Source organism: Synchiropus splendidus, chromosome 1 (assembly GCF_027744825.2).
Source record: "Synchiropus splendidus isolate RoL2022-P1 chromosome 1, RoL_Sspl_1.0, whole genome shotgun sequence".
NCBI lineage: Eukaryota > Metazoa > Chordata > Actinopteri > Syngnathiformes > Callionymidae > Synchiropus > Synchiropus splendidus.
In genome coordinates, this window is record NC_071334.1 from 6,888,960 (window position 1) to 6,910,077 (window position 21,118).

The following is a 21,118-nucleotide window of genomic DNA, read 5'->3' on the forward strand; positions in this document are numbered from 1 at the left end:
CACACCGCTCTCCAGGGAAAGTAAGAAATGATTGGCTCTACTTGGGAAAGGAAATGGGGAAAGAGGGCAGATAAAAAAGAGAAAGCGGTGGAAGAATTGGATCATTGAGAGTGGAGGAGCTATTTCGGAGCGCAAACCTGCCTTGACTTGTATTAACACATGAAACAGAGCTGGCTGCACCGCCGAGCAGCTCCACCTGCAATTCCCTAGCCAGAACGTTCCAATTAAAGGCAGGAAATCTCAGCAGTCCCGTACACTTCTTCAAGAACCTGCGAGACATCATTGGTAAAATCTGCTTTTCTGGAAGAGAATGACGCATCAATTTCCACTTGCGCTTTTATGATCCAGCTTGTTGAATGTGAAGTGAATGGCTACATTTGACGTGTGGTTCAAAGGACCACTGCTCGATTTACAGTATACAAGACCTTCAGACACCTCGCAGTCCTCGCAGAGGAGAAGCAGCACATTATGAAGGGACCTTGAAAGGAAAATATCTGAGCAACGTGAGCCACAAAAGGCCTTCAAAAACAGAGTGGCAATAGAAAACATGGAAGCCTCTTAAATGCATTTGAAATGTTAAAGTGCCTACACAGTGGTTGGAGACCCATGATATTCTCGTCCACCAAGGGAAGTGATGGCCATGAGAAGCTTTCAAGAAGTTAGTGAAGATTTTGAGATGCAGATGAGTGTTTTGAAATTATCTCATCATTCACTTGGTGTCTAATCGTGATATTTTGCAGGAGATCATGAACCTTTAGTGAGAGGTGACGATGTTCTGTACATGCCGCAGCCAAATAATATTTAAAATGGTTGAACGAATACCAAACATCCAATGTGGTTAAGTTTTCAACCTTTTTTTTTTTTTTCATCTTGCAGAAATAGTGGAGAATATGTTTGTCAAACAAAGTCAATGTTTAGTTAATTGAATATTTTAACCTTCAGTCAGTGATAATAATGATTCAAAACATTGTATAGTAGGCTCATATTGTATACATAAGGCGAACTGCAATTCTTTTCTGGCTCTCCAACACTTTAAAATATGTATGCAGACTTAGGATCACACTTGGCACTGAAGCGTCGCCATGACGTTATTCGGAACCGTACACAAACAGCTTGAACAACCAAGAAAATATCAAATAAAGAGGAAACATGTGAGACATGGGTCAAAAAATCAAAAGCAGTTGGACTCGTGTTGAACCGCTCCTGTTCAGCCTCCGGCCGACCGGGCACTGAGCTGGGAAGCCAGTGCTGTCGCCGTTTAAAGTGGAGGATTGTGTTACCAGATTTCTGTAGTGGCACCTCTGAGAATGGAGGAGTGGGTTGCCAGGTTTTCACCTCTGCCGTACAATCCACCTTCTCGAAGAAACCAAAGAAAATGTCTCTGGAAGCAAGTACAATTCTCCAGCTGACTGCAGTTCACAGCCACCGGCCCGAAAACTCGGGGCATATCTTTCAAGAGGTCAAACGCCACTTCCTCCTGTCCTTCTCTCGCCCCTAAATTCCTCCAGCTGTCAGTGCAGAGCGGCAGTGGAGGTGATGCACATCCTTTCTCATCAATGTGCGCGTGTCAGATGGGGTCACACGTGTAAATCCCTCCGGAGCTCAAGCGGGTCATTTCAGTACAGCCCAGGAAACAAAGAGAAAACATCCAGTTACCTTTCAAAATGAAATGACCTGTAGAGCAATTTCATTCTGCTGTATTGATCCACTAATATTACAACAGGCGGAGCCAGACCCTGCTGCAGTAGACTGGTGGTGTTTGTGTACTCATACACACCATGTGTTGTCTTGTGATGGAATGAAATCTCACTTGTAAAATCTGTTGTCCAGCTGACAGGTGCAACACGCCCATCCCAGACTATAAATGTGTCCCATGGAATCCCTCCCTCAGAGAGATTAGCTTTCGCTGGGAAGGTGTTTCATAGCAAGCAATAGCATGGGGTGTGGGTCAGCTACCAGTCCAGTCCTTTTGGGTTGGTTGTACACCCCTTTACCAGTTACCTGACCTTGACCTTGCTTGACATTGACCTCACAATTGTCAATATTGTTGTGATTTTGAGGGATTGGTCGCGTGACTTGACAAGCTAAGGCTGCTGCAAAGGTCATGAGTTCAAAGTTCATAACGCCTCTCCGGTTATCAAAGGTCTCTGTCGTCATGTTTTGAGCCAAGTCCACACAAGAGCAGCGAAAAATGGATGGAAAGAAAGAACATTATTTGTCCCTCCGAGGGCCTCTAGCCAGCTGCGTGGCATCATGCGGCGCCGCGGCTGATGACAATTGAGCAAAGTCGGCATCCAGGCTCAGTGATCAATTATTTAAAACCTCGCTGAAGTTTGTGTGTATGAAGTTCGAGTGGGAAATCACAGCAGGGGAAAGATGTGTGTGCTTTCGTGATGAAAGTGCTTCTGTTTTGTTGTGCACTGCAAGTGAAGTCTTGTTTGAATTGCTATGCTAATACACACACACACACACGGACACCCACAAGGTCCTTTGATGTCGAGCCAGTTTTGCCGGATGGTTTGCACAATATGATGGTTTGGTACAGAATAAACACCATTTCTGTGGCCTGACACACACTAAGGGACAACCATCTGTTCTAATAGTGAGTCTGGGTTTCTGCCAAGTTGTCATCAGCCGATTGGCGGAAGAGCTCACTTCAGAGTCATGTGGTTCTGGTGCAGAGTGAGATAAGTTCCGCCGAGGCCACACGCCTTTTCAAAGTTTATATCGTGAACTAACTTTCACGTTATCGTTACCAATTATATTCTGGCAATAGGTAGACAGGTGGTTCACTGCACAGCTGCGAGAGTTTCTCTGCACAACACTGAGAACAGTTATTTTTAGTCATCTTTTCTTCATACCTATAGTGTTTGTGGCCCACAAAGGATGTGCTGAAGCTTCTGCTTCCAGCATCTCTGTGACGGATTGCACCTCCAAATTTTAGTTTCTTATCTTGTGTTATTATTGATTCTTATCGATATGACCCGTACATGCATTTAAACAACAAAATATTGTTTATTTTTCATCAGTTTGACAGAAGCACAATAAATCTTGATGGTGGCTATATTAAGTTTTTATATCACCTTATTGAAACTAAAGCTCTTTTAATGTCTTGAAAATATAGTATAAGAATGTCAAGTCCATTCAGAGTTGTGGAAACCCGGGCCACTGTGTAGTGAAAAACCTCCCTGAACAAAAGCAAACAGATGCTTTTGTTTGCTTCTGTTCAGGGATGATTCCTCCATGTTTGTTGTTGTTGTTCTCATCCTAGCTGCCACGTGTCTTGTGCATCAGTGTGGTCAGTGGATCAGGAACTCCTGCACTTACAAAGGTTCCCTGTTGTCTGTTAAATTAAATAAAATCTAACCTTATTTTATTTCAGAATGTTATTAATTTAACTGAATCAGCCTTATTTTATTTATTTAACTGTATTGCTCTTTGTTTTACATATTTCAAGACAGCTTTATTTTATTTATTTAGTTTTACATTGTTGAATACTGCACCTGACCTCACTGGTTTGTGGATGTGCTTGACCTTTATTTTTGGAGTTCATTTATGAAGCACAGTTCACCAATAAAAAAATGGATTTCAAATCTCCTCTTCTTACTGTATTCAATTGATTAGTCATGCACTACATTTTTTTAATATCCTAGAACTCAAATTCTTTATCAGGAGACCTTTAGCAGATATGACATAAAAATGTTATTAATTCGATATTATATGTGTGCTATATATATATATATATATATATATATATATATATATATATATATATATATATATATATATATATATATATATATATATATATATATATATATATATAAAATTGAGTGTCATGATAATGAAGTACAACCAAGCCAGTGAAGACTGTACCTGTCTTAGTGGAGTGGCTTGAAGTTTGGATGGTGAAGCTGGATCTTGAAACAGAAGGAGTATTGTAATCCGAGGAGAACAGAGAGAGGATGGAAGACTTGTTACCATGGCAACACAACTCAAGTGTACTAGCTAGGCTGTTGAATAAATGACCTTGACAAGCCAGATGTCTCTCCACTTACTCAGAAGACCCACACAGTGACATTATGTATCTGGTGAGACTTCAAATGTACCATCTCAAGATGAATGGAAACACGTCACGTTTTCAGGGGGGTTGGACAGTATGGGACTGCTTTTATGCTTTTATTTATGCTCCATGACCGGATGACAAGGTTCCGGATGAAACATAGTGCACAGTCTTTGACCACCAACAACAGCAAGTCTTGTTTCAGCGCTTGTTGAAAGAACATGTTATTGATTTTGATTCTCAATGTCAATTAACTGCTGGCCGTTGCCATGCTTTCTTGCTCTTGTTGACTCTGTGAGACAATGAACCACTTTCAGGAAGCGAGTTCACCTAATGGATGAAGGCCACGCACGTCAATGAATACGTGTCGATTATGTCAGCGAGTGTTTGGTCTTTGTCCTTTTTGTTATTCGTATAAAATGTCTGCCATTGAAGATGCAAAAGGCCACAAAAATGCAAGAAAAAATAATGAACTTTTTTCAGAAAAATGTCAATTAAACATGTTAAACTATATAAAAAAATAAACATTGGTAACCAACAATGATCCTACATTCACAAAATAAAAAAAAAATGGATGGAAAACATATATTCAAACTTTATCAGTGGTTAAAAACGAACACAGAAAACAAAACAATTGTAAAAGAAAAGAAAGAGAAAATATTTGGTAGTAGTTATTTGCACTTCTTTTGACACAAAAGAAGTGCAAAAGTCTCAAAAGTGTGAGATTTACATATATTTAACAAGCGCTTTTCAATAGACAAAACACTGCTAGTTTAACTTGGCAATAAAAGTAAAAAAGAGCCTCGTAAAAATTCTCAAAAAAAAAAAAACTGCACCAGAGTTTCTTCCAGGATTTTTTAAAACTACCCGCCAAAAAATAAATAAATGATAAAAATCTTCTTTAAAAAGAGAATTTTTCTGCAGGCGTGGCGTCTTTCGTTTAAGCCGCGGCGGTGGACCTCACTCACTGTAAAGCAACATCAAGATGTAACTGGCTGCTTGAGGATTCACATTTAACATCCATTTAAGAAACCGGTGAATCCAATATGGACAAAATGGGAGACACATTTTACGCCATTATTATTTTAATTTCATTGTGACCCATGTGTCTTTTAGAGCAGTCGTCTATACACAGTACCAGACATGAACCACTCCGTTTGAGCCGGGTTTTTTTTTCAAAACATTCAAAGTTTTCCTGTCATGAGAGAATATCCTCAATTTTATCTGAGAAACTATTGTTGCATAAACTGGAGGACAGGCATAAATCATGACTTCACATGAGGGACGATGCTTTCATTTTGCCTTGTTTATGGAAGTATTACATTTTGTCAAACTTATGCCAACAATGAATTCAACTTAAGGCGCTCACAAATTAATCTCACACTTGAGAGACTAGATATCGAAGCAGAGCAGCCACAGAGAGCTGTTCCACGGCCGCCGGGCACACGAGCAAGAATGGAAGTGGAATATCTGACAGTTGCAACAAAGCCTGAATGTGATGCAGCGGCGTTGCCTCCTGTCACATGATCCAACTTCAGTCGACGACTTTCATTCAAATCTTCACACAAGACGGCCTCTTTTCTGAGCAGCCGCCTTTGGGGATTCACTTTCGGATTTGGATTTACATTGGGCGACAGAGGTTGTTATTTAACATCCACTCTCCACTGGAGTGAGCTGTTTTTATTCACTGCATGGAAAGGTTTAATTATACCCTTGTGTAAATAAACATCACGTCTGTGGGGGCGAACTGCATTCATTGCTTATAGACAGAGCTGGGCCGTAAATTATGTTACCTTTCTTTTATATATGAATCACAATTTTCATTTTCTCATGACTTTATGTGATAAATTTGGAACATTTCTTAACCTTTATTCGGAAACATTTTATGTTTGTATGTGACTTTAGTATTTTGTCTTCCATCATTTCTTGTCATTTATTGAGATCATTTTAGTCTCTGTTATCTCAACTCTCAGATGAACATCAACATGTTTGGCTCATTTCTAAGCTCTAATATAAATAAGTGTCTCTGAAGAATTCTCCTTTAATTCCATTTTAAAGCTAGGCAACAGTTGCACCTCCATCTTGCCGCTTCTAATCATCACCACAAATAAATTTGTTGCTGCAAAGTCGGAAAAACCAAGACGTGACATCAGAGGTGGGAGAAACGCAGTCAATAAAAACCCTTATTAGGCTTTTCACAGGCTTTTGGTAGAGGCAGAACCTCGGACTTATTTCCATTTAACACCTCCAATTCCCCTGTTAAGCTCTTCTACTTTGATGCAGAATGTGATTGCTCGCACCAAATAGCCACTTATTAAACTCTCTGTGTGAATATGGAACAGGCTGCTTTTGGGACACGGTGTACAGTGCAGGGCCAGAGTGCTAAGATGTGAGGTCACTTCCATTAAAGATCTATTTTCTCACTGTCACCCTGAGTGGACTCGATCATGAGCAACACCTTCACTAGCTCGATAACAAGGGCCCCTTCAGTATCCCCCTTTTTATGAATAAAGTTCAATCATAGTGGAAACCGCTGCCATTTTGCTGTCTTATACAAGAGCCGCTCCCGTCTTTGACTGTGTTCTTCAGATAGAAAATAGTCTTCTCCCAACACCAGGTCTTGATGCTAGCCACACAAAATCTTCGGCACCTCTTGACACATTTTTGCTAACATCTCTCAGAATTATTTTTTTATCATTCAAATGGACATCGAGATCTAATGGAATGGGATTTTCCAATCCCAGAGGCTGCCGCCGCGTAGCAGAATCCAGAACCAAGAGACTGCAGCAGAGAGTCTGGCAACCCGCTGCACCAGTCACTGAGGCTGACGTGACGTCAGTGTTGACAGATGACCAAGCAGCAGCAACAGCAGCAGCAGTTCAACAACAGTGTTAGATTATCTGGACTGTCCCGACACGTCTCACATCTTTGCTCTTTATTTGATTTGAAGCTACAGGAAATCATGGGGCCAGAAACTAATACCAAAACAACCTGTCTCCTATATATAATGCATATATTTCTAAGTATTTTTTTCAAGTGCAAATAACAGTGTGGAACCGAGAATACGTTTTGTGCTCCTGTTGTGTATGTCATTGCCCAGACCGACTCCTCTTCTGAAGTCTATTTGCACTGGATGCTGTTTTTTTTTTTTGTTTTTTTTTTTTTTAATTAGAGTTCTTGTTCGCTGCTGATTTAATGAAACATATTCAACAACTCACTGACGAGAAATTACTCCGCAGAGCCAACACCGTCCCAGAATTAATTTCAAGAAAATCAGGACGCCAGCCCTCCCCTGCTTTCACTTGTGCTCCATGCGATAAAGAATAATTCATTTGGTATTTACAGATAGGAACAACTGTGACCCAGATAAGGTAACACGAGATATGAAGCTGTAATCCACGCGGCAGATAATCAGTCCGACGCTGGTTTTGTGGACTTGAAAACTGCTTCTGTGTATCTTTTCCAAATAGGATTATAGACTTCCGTTGACAAAGGAAGCCTCCTCCGTGTTGGTCAGTCTTTATAATGCCAGCAGACTGACTGCAACTGAGATATTCACACGTCATCTGGAGCAACAATGACCAAATCTCAATCTCTCACAAATAAAAGCTGCATTTCAGGAGCCTGGAGAAAGATGACCCGTGGCTATATTTTCTACAGGGGATAGTGATTTATTGATTTTGTCTTTCTTTTTGTTCCCAGCTTGTCCACAGGGCACCTTTAAATCCACCCAAGGAGGCGGATTATGTCAACAGTGTCCTCTGAACAGTCGATCCACCATAGAGGCTGCGACGGTTTGCAACTGTCGTAATGGCTACTACAGAGGAGACATGGACAAGCCTGAGGACGTCTGCACAAGTGAGTCTTTCCTCGCTCAAAACAGTGTACACTGGGGGGAACGTGATGCCCAAATTCTTCCCTGTCTACAAGGCTGTCAGATTGCAGGATCAGAATTTTCCTTGTCACCTTGTTTTATTTTAATCCTGGATTAGCGTTGTCATTTGGGATGTGCCGCACCATTGTCACAAGGCTGAAGCACAATAAGGAGTCTTGTGTCTTGATTTTACCCATGAACTACTAGGCCCTTCACTCTCCCGGGAAGTAGGGTCAGAATGCGTTGATCCAAACAACAGACCTTCAGAAATAGCTGTCATTTGAGAGACCAAAAAGATGGTGAAGAAGAAGCACGACTATATGGCTCTATGTCTTGATCTTTGAGAGCTTCCCACTCGGGTATGCAGTTGTGACCATCTGAGGGCGTGATCTCACTGAGGCCATCATGCTGTGCTTTAGCTAAAAGCCTGGATTCTATAGTCAATGTGACCGCCAGCGCACTGCTGCTCAGCACGGCACGCTTCCTCAGAGCGGCACGCTTCCTCAGAGCGGCACGCTCAGATGAGGCGTCGACTCCATCAGTGACACATGCGCTCACTCTGGGGCAGTTGCGCACTCAACATGGGAACCATAAAGCGTGCCGTATCAGTGAGTTTATGTTTAGCGGTCCATTGGCAACAGCAATAACAACAGCAGCGATGGCGGCGACAAAAGATTCACCGTGGTCGTACGACTCATAAGAAGTTCACAGGAGGATTTGGCAATAAAAAAAGAACCAATAATGGGGATATTTTTAAGTGAAATAATGAAGGGAATAAGCATCATTTAAAGCAGTGCTTGGTCTAGGTCCGCTGCAGAACTGAACACTGTATTGAGTTTGCTTTGTGTTGTGATCACTACACGGTCATCTTGTACTTCACCCTGGTTTCGGGTGTGTTGAAAAGACCACATTAGTATTGAAGCCGAGCTCCCAAGTTTGACAAATGCACCCTCTCTGCACCGTGGAGAGATGGCGTAAGTAGGTTGACGCATGAATCACTTTGGACTCTTAGAAGGCTTGCGTGCGTGCGTGCGTGTGTGTGTGTGTGTGTGTGCTTGCAGTGACCTGGATTTACATTTTAGGGGAGCTGAAAAAAAGGCAGGTAAACAGAACAGAGTGGTAATTTTTTCTTCAGATGGCTTTCTAGTCCTTGTGGAACCCAGATGGCAGAGCAAAATGCCGTGATGTGCGAGACCAGACTCTTGTCTGTTTCAACGCTTTGAAATGTACTAACTTATTCAACTGCACGTTGATTAGTCAGCCAGCATGTGAGAGCCATCCCTCTCTTCTTACCTTCTACCTGAACAGCTCCATGATGCTTTGCAGCCCAGTCAACTTGTCACAGTGGTCCATCAGTGGAATACGGAATTGACGGACAAACAAGCTTCACGCCACCAAGATCAAGCCTCATCAGTCCAGTGAAATTACAGTCATTTTATTTACATTAAAGCGATCAGATGCGCTGTGGAGGCGGAGCTGTGCATGGCTTCCATTCTGTGAGCTTTTTTAAATAAATTCCTGATTTAATAGTAGCAATTTGCTATTAAGAAGAAGGAGAAGTGGAGCTACTTTTTTGTCTTGTTTTGATCATTTTGTTTCAAGATGTAATAATACTCTCCTTGATGACCCTGGGATGACAATGGCAGTGAATGAATATACTGTAGATATTACGACTCAAACTAGATGACCAAATAAAATCCATAAGGTCAAATGATCACAGGTCACGAAACTACTGGATCTTTACCGTGACAGCTGGTTTCGGTTTTTGGTGAGAGTCCTTTACTGAGAAGAACCTAGAGATATTAGTCAGTCAACGCTGCGACTGGTGGACTGTTCTATCACGCTGAGGCCACCAGTACTGTAGTAACACGGACACTGAGACCATTTGAAACATGGATGAAGGTTCTTGGATCTTGTAAATGCGAAGAGCACATGTGTGACTGCAGGCATGATCAAGATTGGTGAAGGGGACCATTGCATAACAGGCCGTCTGGGAAGTGACGGGAGAAAATTGTATCTTGTTTCGTAATAAGTAAATCATGACTCAGTGGCCATGTAGAATGAAAGCTTTGTCTCAGCATCAACAACTCTTGAGGAAAAGTCATCCCAGTTAAAATATAATTTTCTCCTCTCCCTTTCTTTAGTGTTGGAGCTCAGAATGAATGTATTTGTCAGAAGTAAGTCAATATCTGTGTCATCTCGGCGTGCGTCTGTTTGTGTATAATTATCAAAGTCGCGCCTGACAGCGTCTCTCTCCGAGGAATTACTTAAAAAGAAGATTCTGCTTGGATTTTGCACCCCGGACTGATTGTGCTCTCTGTGATTCCTTCGCCTGGATGGAGCTGCTGAGACGGTGTCAGGGAGGCATGTGGAATTTGTGATTAAGTCGGCGAGCGATTCTAATGAGTCGTGATGAATTCGGCATCAGAGCGTTGGGTGTCGGAGACATTGTGGCCCTGTAGAGTTGGGAAACTCATTTGTTTGGTTCGGACTCGTGTATTCGCCTGTTTTGTTTGAACATTTCTTCACCCATTAGCCATGTTTAGATTTAGATCACTTCCCCTTTGTGTTACTCTGAGCGCTTGTATTTCTTTATTTCAGTCAGTTGACTGCAAGTACTTTGGCTCAGAAGTGTACTTGTTTATCTTGAGCGCCGTTGACTCATTCACATTACCACTGACTGCATTCACAGCACTGCTCATGTCCTTGGTGCGAGTGAGCAGTTGTTGAACTTAAAGACTGATCAAGAATCTGCGAAAACTCTTGTTTCTTGTAGAAGAAATGACATCACTGTCTAAGAGCACGACATGAATGGAGAAACTTTATTGAGCGTCCGAAGAAACTTGCAACTGGGCTGTGTTCAAACGATTCAATTGTTGGGACTTATTCTAAGTTTAAACCAGGCCTGGCTCTTGTGGCTCTTTCCCCAGATTCATGCATCTCTTCACCAAATGAGCCACTGAACTGGCTGCGACTTTGGTCAAGTTGCTATTGAGATGATCGCTCATATAGGAAATAAGACAAAAAAGTAAGAGCTATTCTGGCGAAATGTCCAAATATTGTTCAAAGACTTTGACTTGTGTTTAACTTTGAAACATAAACAATGACCCTCGCCACACGTGCCGTCAGGCGCTACGACGGTGTTCAACATGATGTCGGAGGGGCCTGTGGCCAGACTATTCTGGACTGGCACTGGCTGAGGGGCATAAAAAAGTATCAATATTTTGGGTGAAAACAGCAGATTCATGTGGACGGAAGACCTGTCCGACACTGAACCTGCGCAGAAACTACAGATTTCCTCTCCGTGTGTCATGCGAGAAATGTCAGTCCTGCAGTACTTTGCGAATTAAAACGGGATTCCAACCCGCCCCCACCTCCTTGTGGCAACATGCTGCCTCTCAAAATGAGTTGTCGATGAAGTGGCTCTGGAAACCATTTTTTAGGCAGGAAAAGTTCATACCCACCGTGAGGTCCACAAATTTCAGCCCAGGGTCTTTCTTTTCTGGCGTGTATGTCGTGTTTAAGACAAGTGTTCTCAAGAATGGGCAGATGCTCGACCTCCAATACGAAAGCCTCGTCATCCATTTTAACAGAAGCGCTAAGAGAAGGCTTTGTGAGTCATGCTAGCTGGTTGTGACGTACTTTATACACTGCTCTTTCACAATAAAGGGCTCCTAACATCTACACATAGTGTTTTATTTATGAAATGTTCCCGGATATCGTCGCTTTTCAGCGGCTGATTTCCTGTCTGAACCATCCTCTCCACTCCAACATGAAGCGGTGCCGGCGCAGAGAGTGTGAAAAATAGAACAGTCGCCCATTTGAATAGGCAGACAATTCATCCTTTTTTAATAAACTCTGCGCTGGGCGTAAATTGGGGGTAACCTCGCGATACTCTTGCTTGCTTGAAACAACTATCTATGTTGTGAGGAGCCACAATCTATCATCTGCATGGTGTGAACTCATCCTGATCGTCTGTGTTGGTTGGAATTGAGGTTATAATAGAAGTTAAATTAACACTGTTGGCAACTTTATATTCTGTTTCCTTTTGATGAAGCAGAAGTTGTAATACTGCAAGTGTGTTGCGAGTGCCTGCTGGAACTTATCTTACGAATTCACTTGAAGAAATCCGCCCACTGGTGACAGGGTTCAACATCAGAAGTCGTTTCCATCTCTGCTCCAGTCTCTCAAGTGAGGGTGTGTTCCCGAATATTCCTGGACCCCCCGCTGAGATTTAACCTCGCGTTAACTCGGGAATGAAGACAGCCTCGAAAAACCCCGAGAACCTGAGGTTTCTGCCAGGATCAAAGGCACGAGCTGCCTGACAAGAGCCATGCTGACAGTGGAGAGGACAGAACGCTGGAGAAAGCGCTTCTCTGTGGCGGCCAGCTTTAAAATCAGCCAAGACATCACTGGCTGCCGCCCAGAATTCATGCATCAGCTCTGATAACAGCCACTGAAAGCTGCACCTGCCAACTTTCACACAAAGAAGAGCCTTGAGATGACAGTAAGTGTGTTCCGCTGCCTGTGATTTGGAAGCCGAAAATGTCCCACGCGTCAATAAGTGTGGAGCCGCTGGAATTCCAAGTTCCTCACGCTCAGCCAATATTTGATTTCTCAATTTCCCCGCGGACAGCGCCATCTCTGATATCCCCGAATATGATATTAGGATCACGGTGCGCGTTTCCTTGGACCTGTTGTTCAGTGGGGACCGTGTGTGGTGTTTGATCCCACTTTGGCACATGATCTGAATATGATATTGATGCGCCCTATTTTGGGGGGAAAGTTAATGCTAAGTTGATTTGAGATCTGGAAATTTAATGCAGATGAATATAATGTACAAGAAGAAAGACTGCTCAATTTTGGTGTCGACTTATGTATGTGGCTCAGGTTTACACAGTCACGTCACTGCAGAGGCGACCAAATTGCTTTTTCAAAACAACATCCATCACCTGCCGATTCGCGGACCTCGGTAAGAGTTCTGCGTTCTTTACAAATTAATCATAACATCACCAGAGAAGTCCAAGGAACAGTGTTGTGGCAGCTCTTCTTTTGTTTGTGACTTTATATCAGCACACTCCTGCACAGCATCTGACGAAACTGAGCTACCGTTTCTTTCAAGACACGGCTTTCTTCCTCAACATCAGAAGACAGCTTTTGGAGCTAAGTGTATTCTTGACCACGTAAGTCAGGCTGAAGGACCATTAGTGCAGTTTCATTTGGCCCATGAGAGGTTAACTGTTGAATCATATTCAGTTCCTACTATAATTGAAAACTCTGTCTAGCGCATCTATACATGTCTATATGTCTGTCAAGAAGCAGACCAGGATTAGTGTCGACCACAGTCTTCCAATACAGGTCTATAAAGGCAGAAGAGAGATGAAGTGGAAGAAGTTCCACTGGTGCATTAGCAACGGAGAATGAACAAGTATGAGGACTGATGTCAGAGTTACACGCTCAGAAACCTGGACACGACAAGTAATGGCCAAAGAAATGTAACGTCATAGTCCATAGATTCATGATCCACTCTCATTCTTAAAGTGTATCTGAAATGTATCTGAGAATCAAGAAGCACAAAGACATGACTGTCTGGGGGAAAGAAGACATAAAAAAAGGCCCAGAAAGTAAAAGAACTGCACTTCTCTCTGCTCTTTTTCCACCCTCAGATCAATTTGAGATGAAATAGTTGTTGCATGTTTCATTGAAATAAACATTGACTGCTGCTGAACACTCTCTCAGTTTAATGCTTATTAACTGCTAAAATAGTTCAATTTGTCCTTTATCTCAACAAAAATGCAAATACGGAATAAGAATAAGATTCTGTGTAAGTGATTTATTTACAAAGTGCAAAAATGTCCACAATAGAATAGAGAAAAAAAAGCCAATCGCTGCCTCCTATATTACAAAAAATACTATTATTTATATCATAAATACTAATATTTATACAGTCCGTTTAACTCCGGTTCTGGTGCTCTGCAACACTGAAAAGAAAAACTCTTAAAATGGTCCAAAATGGCTCCTTATAAAGCCCTGCCATCGGTAGCACACGCAATATAGTTTTCCACTCACTTATTTAGCAAATATATATCAATTGCTTCATAAATAATGCCAAGAATAATTATACAAAAATATAAAACAATGCATCACCACACTATATATTCAGGGCAAATCAGGGAAATGAAATACAACTTTTGGTCAGGTGACCCAAACCATGGGGAAACAGCAATATATTTCACAGAATTCATTGGCCCAGTTTCACATCTCAACACCGATGACGCGGTCAGACCTCGCGGGTGAGTTGCTCACGAAATGATGACAATATGGGATGTCAGCACGTGTGCACCCAGGGTGACGAGAGTGTGATGGTCATGTGTGTGGTTGCAGCGAAGCTATGTGAGGTAGATGACGCGGTCAGCTGCTTGGGCGTGTGGTCATACTGTGTCATACTGTGTGACTCGGCTACACCGTCACACAGCTCCAGCTCAGTTATGTGGTTTCAAGAACGTTGGTGTCACAGTAACAGTGACAGTCAGTCCGAATTGTTGGCAGTCACTAGAAAGGACAAGATCAGAAATGAGAATGTCAGAGGGACGTGTACAGATGTTTGGAGACAAAGTTAGAGTGGTCAGGTGTTTGAGACGAGAGACAAGGTAGAACCAAGAATGCTGGGAGATGGAGGACGAGGAAGTCAACCAATGAGCTTCCTGGATGTGGTGACCGGTTAATGTGGAGGTCGCTTGCACCTGAAAGGAGAAGTAGCAGTAAAAGTGCAACTGGCAAAGAACCAGAACTGTCCGTTCAGTTCCTTCGCGGCCAGGATCATTTGCTCTCCTAATCCACTGTAACAACTGTCCTGTGTAGAGAGGAGTAGCCTGCAGGGGAAGTGAATTAGCATCAACATAAACCATGAAACTTTGGGAGGTTTTAACTGTTGAGAAATTCTAAACGCTTGGATGATGACTTTCATATTGTGAATGAAGAACCTTGACACTTGGTGCAACTCTTGCTATGGTGACTCAAAGGCATGCAACAGAAATATCTTTCAAGTATGTTTAAAAAAAAAAAATGCTGTGTTCTCAGGAGTCACGTTGGATTGTGGTGAAGTCATGACGTAAACTGTTGTTCTCTGGAGTCCACGAAACATTCATACACATTATTCCTCCTCTCAGGTGTCCCTTCTGCTCCACGGAACCTGGTCTCACTTGTCAACCAGACGTCGCTGCTGCTGGAGTGGCACCCCCCTCGTGACATAGGTCACCGCGAGGACCTGTCCTATAATGTCCTCTGCTACCGCTGCCACAGCAGTGAGCGACGGGCGTGTCAGCCGTGCGATGACAGCGTGGCCTATGTGCCAGCGAAGCTGGGCCTGAAGCAGACCGAGGTGGAAATCAGCAAGCTCCGAGCTCACACGTCGTACACCTTCGACATACAGGTTTGTTTGTCTGTCGCCACAACTGTGATGATTGTTTTTTGTTCTAGTTCTCTTCTCCACAAAATGAGTGAAGTGCGGAGCAGCTGCCCGACAACTTGCTCACGGACTGCAGTGATAACAGTGTGGAACTGTGAGAAGTGTCTGAGAGTTAAAGCAGGACAGTGGAGCTGTCTCTTGTGTCCACTCTCAACAAACGTTAACAATCTCTCCTGTAGACTGTAGTGCAGCCTGCTCTCATACAGTGTTAAACTTGTAAAATTAAATGGATCCACTTTGCTTTCCATCGACTGGCTGCCTGCCGAAGTGATCCATCGTAGTCCGTTCAAACGTGGAACCAGGTCTGAGGTTTGGTTGTGAGGATGGCTCTCAACACTGCGACCAGGCGTGTGTTCCTATTGTTTTACTTAAACAAATAACAATTATGCGAAAGTAAAAACTGAATGCTTGCTATATCACATATATATCACAATTAAATTTTTTCCCAAAATGGTCCTTCTATTGCGTAGTTATATAGGAGACATTCCCATTATTACGCATTATTACCCATTAGCTGTTAGTTGCACCGGCACAGTCTGATCTGATCGGAGATGAAATCTTCCCTGTTTTCATGACACCGAACGACACTATCTGGTTCGGATGTGCGAACTCATACAACTACCGTGTAATTTGAACTCAGACATGCGCAATACCATAAAGGCCCATTTATGCTCCGTGTTCCATATGCATCCGGATACGGACGGATCCTTCAGTCTGCCTTCAGTTCGCATGTATTTCTGCACGTTTCCACCATGCTTATGGACACGGACCAAACAGAGCAGTACCACCAGAAACCACTGGGGGCATTATTGTTGCTATTATTACCTGTTACGTAGCTCCAGTGAGACACAAAAAAGATGGAAATTCTGGTTGTCATAAATTATTGACTCTGTGCTGCTCCCCCTCGTGGATATATGGTTGGTACCAGCGTAAAGAACGCATGCAAGCATGTGATCAGTGACGGTAAAGTTGGAAAAGAACGGTGTATTTTCATATGTAAGAGGAGCATAAATGGGCCTTTAAGCTGAGCATATGTACCTGGAAGCATCAAAGAGCCGACTTTTCCCATCACACCACTTCCTCTTTCCATTTGCCAACCATCCTCCATCTGGTCTGTATTTTGTTTAATACATTAGTGTTGCATTATTTTGACTCGTGTTTATCAGCCGCAGCTGTTTGTGGAGCTTTCACTTTTGATGCAGGCAGCTCTGCCTCACTCTCCGAGACAGACAGGAGTCGTGCTTGTCTAGAATGAATCTACCGGTCATGTTACGCGCGGTAGACGTGCACTGCGACACATAGAGACAAGCCCCAGCTCTCCTGTGGTGCGTTGGTATATTGGCAGACATTCTGACTAGATGGTCTCAATTCTGTTCTCAATGCGGCTAACAGCTTTAGAGCCTCTCCATTTTTCCACCTTGTTTGAAAGTACTGCACTGATCATGTCCAGCCTTGCCTCACCCACGAACAAGAACCTAACCCAAACAATCTTAAATACATATTTAATATATATATATATATATATATATATATATATAGACATATATATATATAGACATACGCCGGACACGACCCAGCAACCTTGTGACACACAGGGATGAGCTTTAACCGCTATACTGCCGCCAAGTCACATGACCAGCTGCTCAGGTGAAGCCTCACAGCCTGACATGTTTGTAGCATGTGGCTCTTTTCAGCAACACAGTAAAACAATGTGGCTCTGAGCCTCTGACTGTTTGACCACCCCTGTATTACCGTATTTTCCGGACTATAAGCCGCTACTTTTTTCTCGCGGTCTGAACCCCCAGCACTTGACGGAGCACAGAGAGTTTTCTGGTGCTCATGAAAGTGAAACTGCAGACTCTCAGACCCTCGCGACACTCGCCGGTCTGAGCGTGACGTTCAGAACGCGAAGCATATTGCCCGAGAAATAATCATTAATTTCACCGCGCCAGATGAGCAGCCTTTCACAGGTGTCGTTTTAAGACGGAATCAACCGCGGCCGAATCCGCTGCAGTCTTCTGTGTGTCAGATGCAGCGTTCGCGGTCCACCACCTGAATCTGAAACTTTTGCAACCGTCCAGAGTGAGAACTTTCATGAAAGAGGTTGAAGACAGCTGCTTCAGCTGAGTGCTCTCCCTGTCTCTCGGAGCATCCCGGGTTTTTAGAGTCTAATGAACATGCTCTTTGCTGGCAAAAATATTGAGCTTCGTCACATCAAACCGATGACATCACGGGCGTTTTATTTACCTTTAAAGCGCTCAAATTGCGCTGTTTTCGCCCGCGTGTCCGCAGCTCTGCTAACACAGACGATCTACTGGAGGGTGAAAACAGCGCTTTCTGAACACTTTAAATGTAAATAAGATGTGAGGAGTTCATGACTGGAGTTCAGAACATTGGCAAGATTGTTTCATGAGTCAGTCTCGACACTGGACCGCGTTTTCAAAACTAGTACTAGAGGATCGCTAGAAGTGATTCTCATGCATTTTCTGTGGCGCAGACAGCAACGGTGCACCCGCGGCTTATAGACCGGTGCGGCTTATGTATGAAAAAATCCATTTTCCTTCTTAGATTTAGTGGGTGCGGCTAATATTCCGGTGCGCTCAGTAGTCCGGAAAATACGGTATTGTATAATTTCAGTGCAGCCTTGGCTACCTAGAGCAGGATGTTTTAGCATTGAGTCCGGAGATGCTCTCCATGCAAATGTTAGTCAGAGTCAAGGCTGCTGCAGACTGCTGACGCTCCAGCTCTTTAGTGCTTGCTCTGCAATATCATCTTGACTGCGAGGCGACTCTGGAACAGCTGGTCTGATATGAACCTTGAGCTTGTTTTGGAAAGTCATTCCTGACTTCCTGTTCTTCCCATGAGAGCCCTTAATAGCAAGCAAACTTCTCGGAACTATCAACTAATAAGATTCATGTGTTTAAACTGTTGGTATTGACGTGTGCGGTTCAGCTATGACTCATGCTTTTATGAAAGTGCTGTGACTGCTGAGGGGATCCATTTTGGTGTCAGTCTTTGGGCTGCGGCGTCAATAATATTGGTGGAAAGGAGATATCAAATCTTACAAAATGGCAGCTCTCCTTTCACACCATCCTGGAACTTGCCCATGTGGCTCTTTGTGGAGGTTTAGCAGGAGCGCCTGAGGTATTCAGGGCACCATCAATATGTGATAAGGCCTTTCAAAAGGGCTGAACCTTATCATGAGGTCGTGCGAAGAGCCATTTGCCTAAAAGCCTGGATGTACAGCGATGTTAAGTGTCTGTAAAAGACTCTCAGACGTGGTGCGATGAGACAAGACTGAGATCAGACTTGGGAACTACGTTCTGAGCCGAACATGCGAAACCATGCAAGATCATCTGAAAGCCTCTCAGATGGTTACCCCTTCTCGACATGGCCACCGCTTCCCTTCTTTTCGGTAGCGCTGTAAGGCTTAAGATTTCTGAAGCAGGTGTATGAACTCTCTCTTTAGCTGTATGTTCGTGGTTCTCTGACCAAACAGGACAGACATACTTGCAGCTGTTTCCTAGGCCACGTGAGATCAAGCAAAGTGAGAAGAAAGCAGCCTTTAGTTTCCAAAGACAAATCTGTTGGAAGGACAGAACGTTGGTTGGTAACTGTTTTAAGCAACGTTCCAGACCAGAGCTCAAGTTTTCGTTCCAACCATTTGTAACCTTTTCACCAACCAGGTCAACCAGATTGGTTAAACTGTGTTTCATTGTTTGGCACCCACTGCAGCCCTTTGAGTTCCGGCTTTCAACCCTCTGTTCAGTCAGAGTCACCAAAGTCAGTGCTTTATTTTCTAAATTTCGGAAGTACTTTTACTGATTTGTACATGGTCAGCCGCTGCAAAAAATAGAACTCCATTCGTTTTCCTGCGCTGCGGTGCAGCAGGGCTTTGTTTGTAAAAAAAAACGCAGTGGCTATCTCAGCTTACTTTTGCGGGCAGTGTAAACAGATTTATATCCGTGAATTTCTTTCTCCATACAACTCGACTCTTGAGTTATAAACAGTTTTATTGGCCTCCAGTCAACAGAAGGCAGTGCAGTAGACCGACCTCGCCTGCTTGTTCCTCCCTCACTCTTGAATCAAAGCTGCATTAGTGTCAAGTGAAGAATCTCTCCAGTCACCCACTTATTGTTTATGACCTTGTTGAAGAGAGTAATGTCACGACCGCATCCAAGGAGGTCCCGCGTCTAATGTAGGTGCTTGTTATGTTTGATTTCATTTGCAGGCTGTCAACGGAGTTTCCAACAAAAGCCCTTACCCCGCCCAGCAGCTGTCAATCAACATTACCACCAATCAAGCCGGTGAGTGCCGGGACAGTCTCTGTGTGTGTGTGTGAGAGAGCAGGCCCAAGGGGATGGGGGGATTATGGATACAGGCATGGCAAGGGGTTGAGGGAAATGGAGCCTTGTGATTCATAAAACATGTTAGACGCTTGCCTTGTCCTCTGTTTGGACTTTCTTTCCTTTCCACTGTTCTCTCCATCAGCTTCTGCCACTGTGCTTTTGCCACTTTGTCCCCGAACCTTTTGACAGCAGTTTTCTTGCTGGCCATCGAGCCACCCGTTAGTGTTTTATCAATACTTTATGGTGACTCGTCTTTCTCTGTTCGCACAAATTTAGCTTTAAAAGCTTTCAGTTACCTCTTCGCTCTGCTTGTAATGGTCACCATGAAGGCCCCTGAGCACTGCGGTCACCTCTTCCTTTGGTTGTTACGTGTTTATTTTCAAAGTGGGACAGTGACCATGTTCAACCATGGAAATGGAAATTCAGTTTTAGCTGAAAGCTGGCTACAGATTGGTGATGGGGGGAGCTATTTTTGGCCAGAAGAGCTACATAACACAAATCCTATAAGGCAGTTTCTTTGTATGAACCATCTTTCTATCACTAAGTTGGACCCTATAAATTGAGGTCCACCTTTAATACTACTTAACATAGCATTTATTGATCGACTCAGAAGAGCCATGCTGGGGAGGGTTTGGGGTTTAGGTTTGTTTCTGAAAACTTTCTACTGGTCTCTGCAATTGCACATGATGTGGTGCTGTTGGTGTTATCAACCAGATTTAGGGGTTTTTCAGGTAGTTTCCTCCCCGAGTGGAGATGTTCAAGTTCCCTGTACTATGAGGGGAAAATGGACCTTGTTGTCTACTGGTAGATTGGGGAAGCATCCTCAGTCGTGAGCAAAAAATGAGCAGAGCCAAAAGGCAAAGCTCTCAATTGACAGGTCCACTGTATTTCCACTGTCACCTGCAGTCACAACCTTTTGACCGAAAGACAAGAACCAGATGAAACCAGTGAAAAGGTGAGAAATAGACCACCAAACTGCTGCTCCGTCAAAGTGGTGCAGGAGTCCTGTCATGATGCCTCCTGTACACCTTCCCAATTAGGTGTTCTGGGCCGTGGCATAACTGTGGGGAGGCCTTGAGGCAGAGCCAGGATGCTGTGCCGAGATAGTGCCGTTCACTTGACAAGGGAACACCTCCTGCTCCCCGATGAGCTGGAGGCGTTTCTGGGGAGAGAGACGTCTCTATGCTGAGAGGGGAAGGTTTGAGGATGGGAGCTTTGACTCGGCTTGTTCTCAGGAATAATGCGGTCTATGCGGGTCACAATGATTTAGTGCCTTGAAATGCATCACACATTTCTTGGACCCTGGAAAATCAAGCAAACTGATTTATCGAGGGAGGTTTTTTTTTTTTTTAAAGTTCAGTTTC

The 21,118-nt window shown here is 43.5% G+C and overlaps 1 protein-coding gene across 2 annotated transcripts in view; it reads left to right on the top strand.

Moving 5' to 3' along the window:
- The window catches only part of LOC128752908 (ephrin type-B receptor 1-like), a 98,880-nt gene that overhangs the window by 40,731 nt on the left and 37,031 nt on the right, over positions 1–21,118 (top strand). For both annotated transcript variants that reach the window (XM_053854689.1, XM_053854690.1), the window contains exons 6-8: positions 7,766–7,921; positions 15,107–15,369; positions 19,637–19,712. In XM_053854689.1, coding sequence (XP_053710664.1) covers positions 7,766–7,921; positions 15,107–15,369; positions 19,637–19,712 — 495 coding nt within the window. The remainder of the gene's footprint in view (positions 1–7,765; positions 7,922–15,106; positions 15,370–19,636; positions 19,713–21,118) is intronic.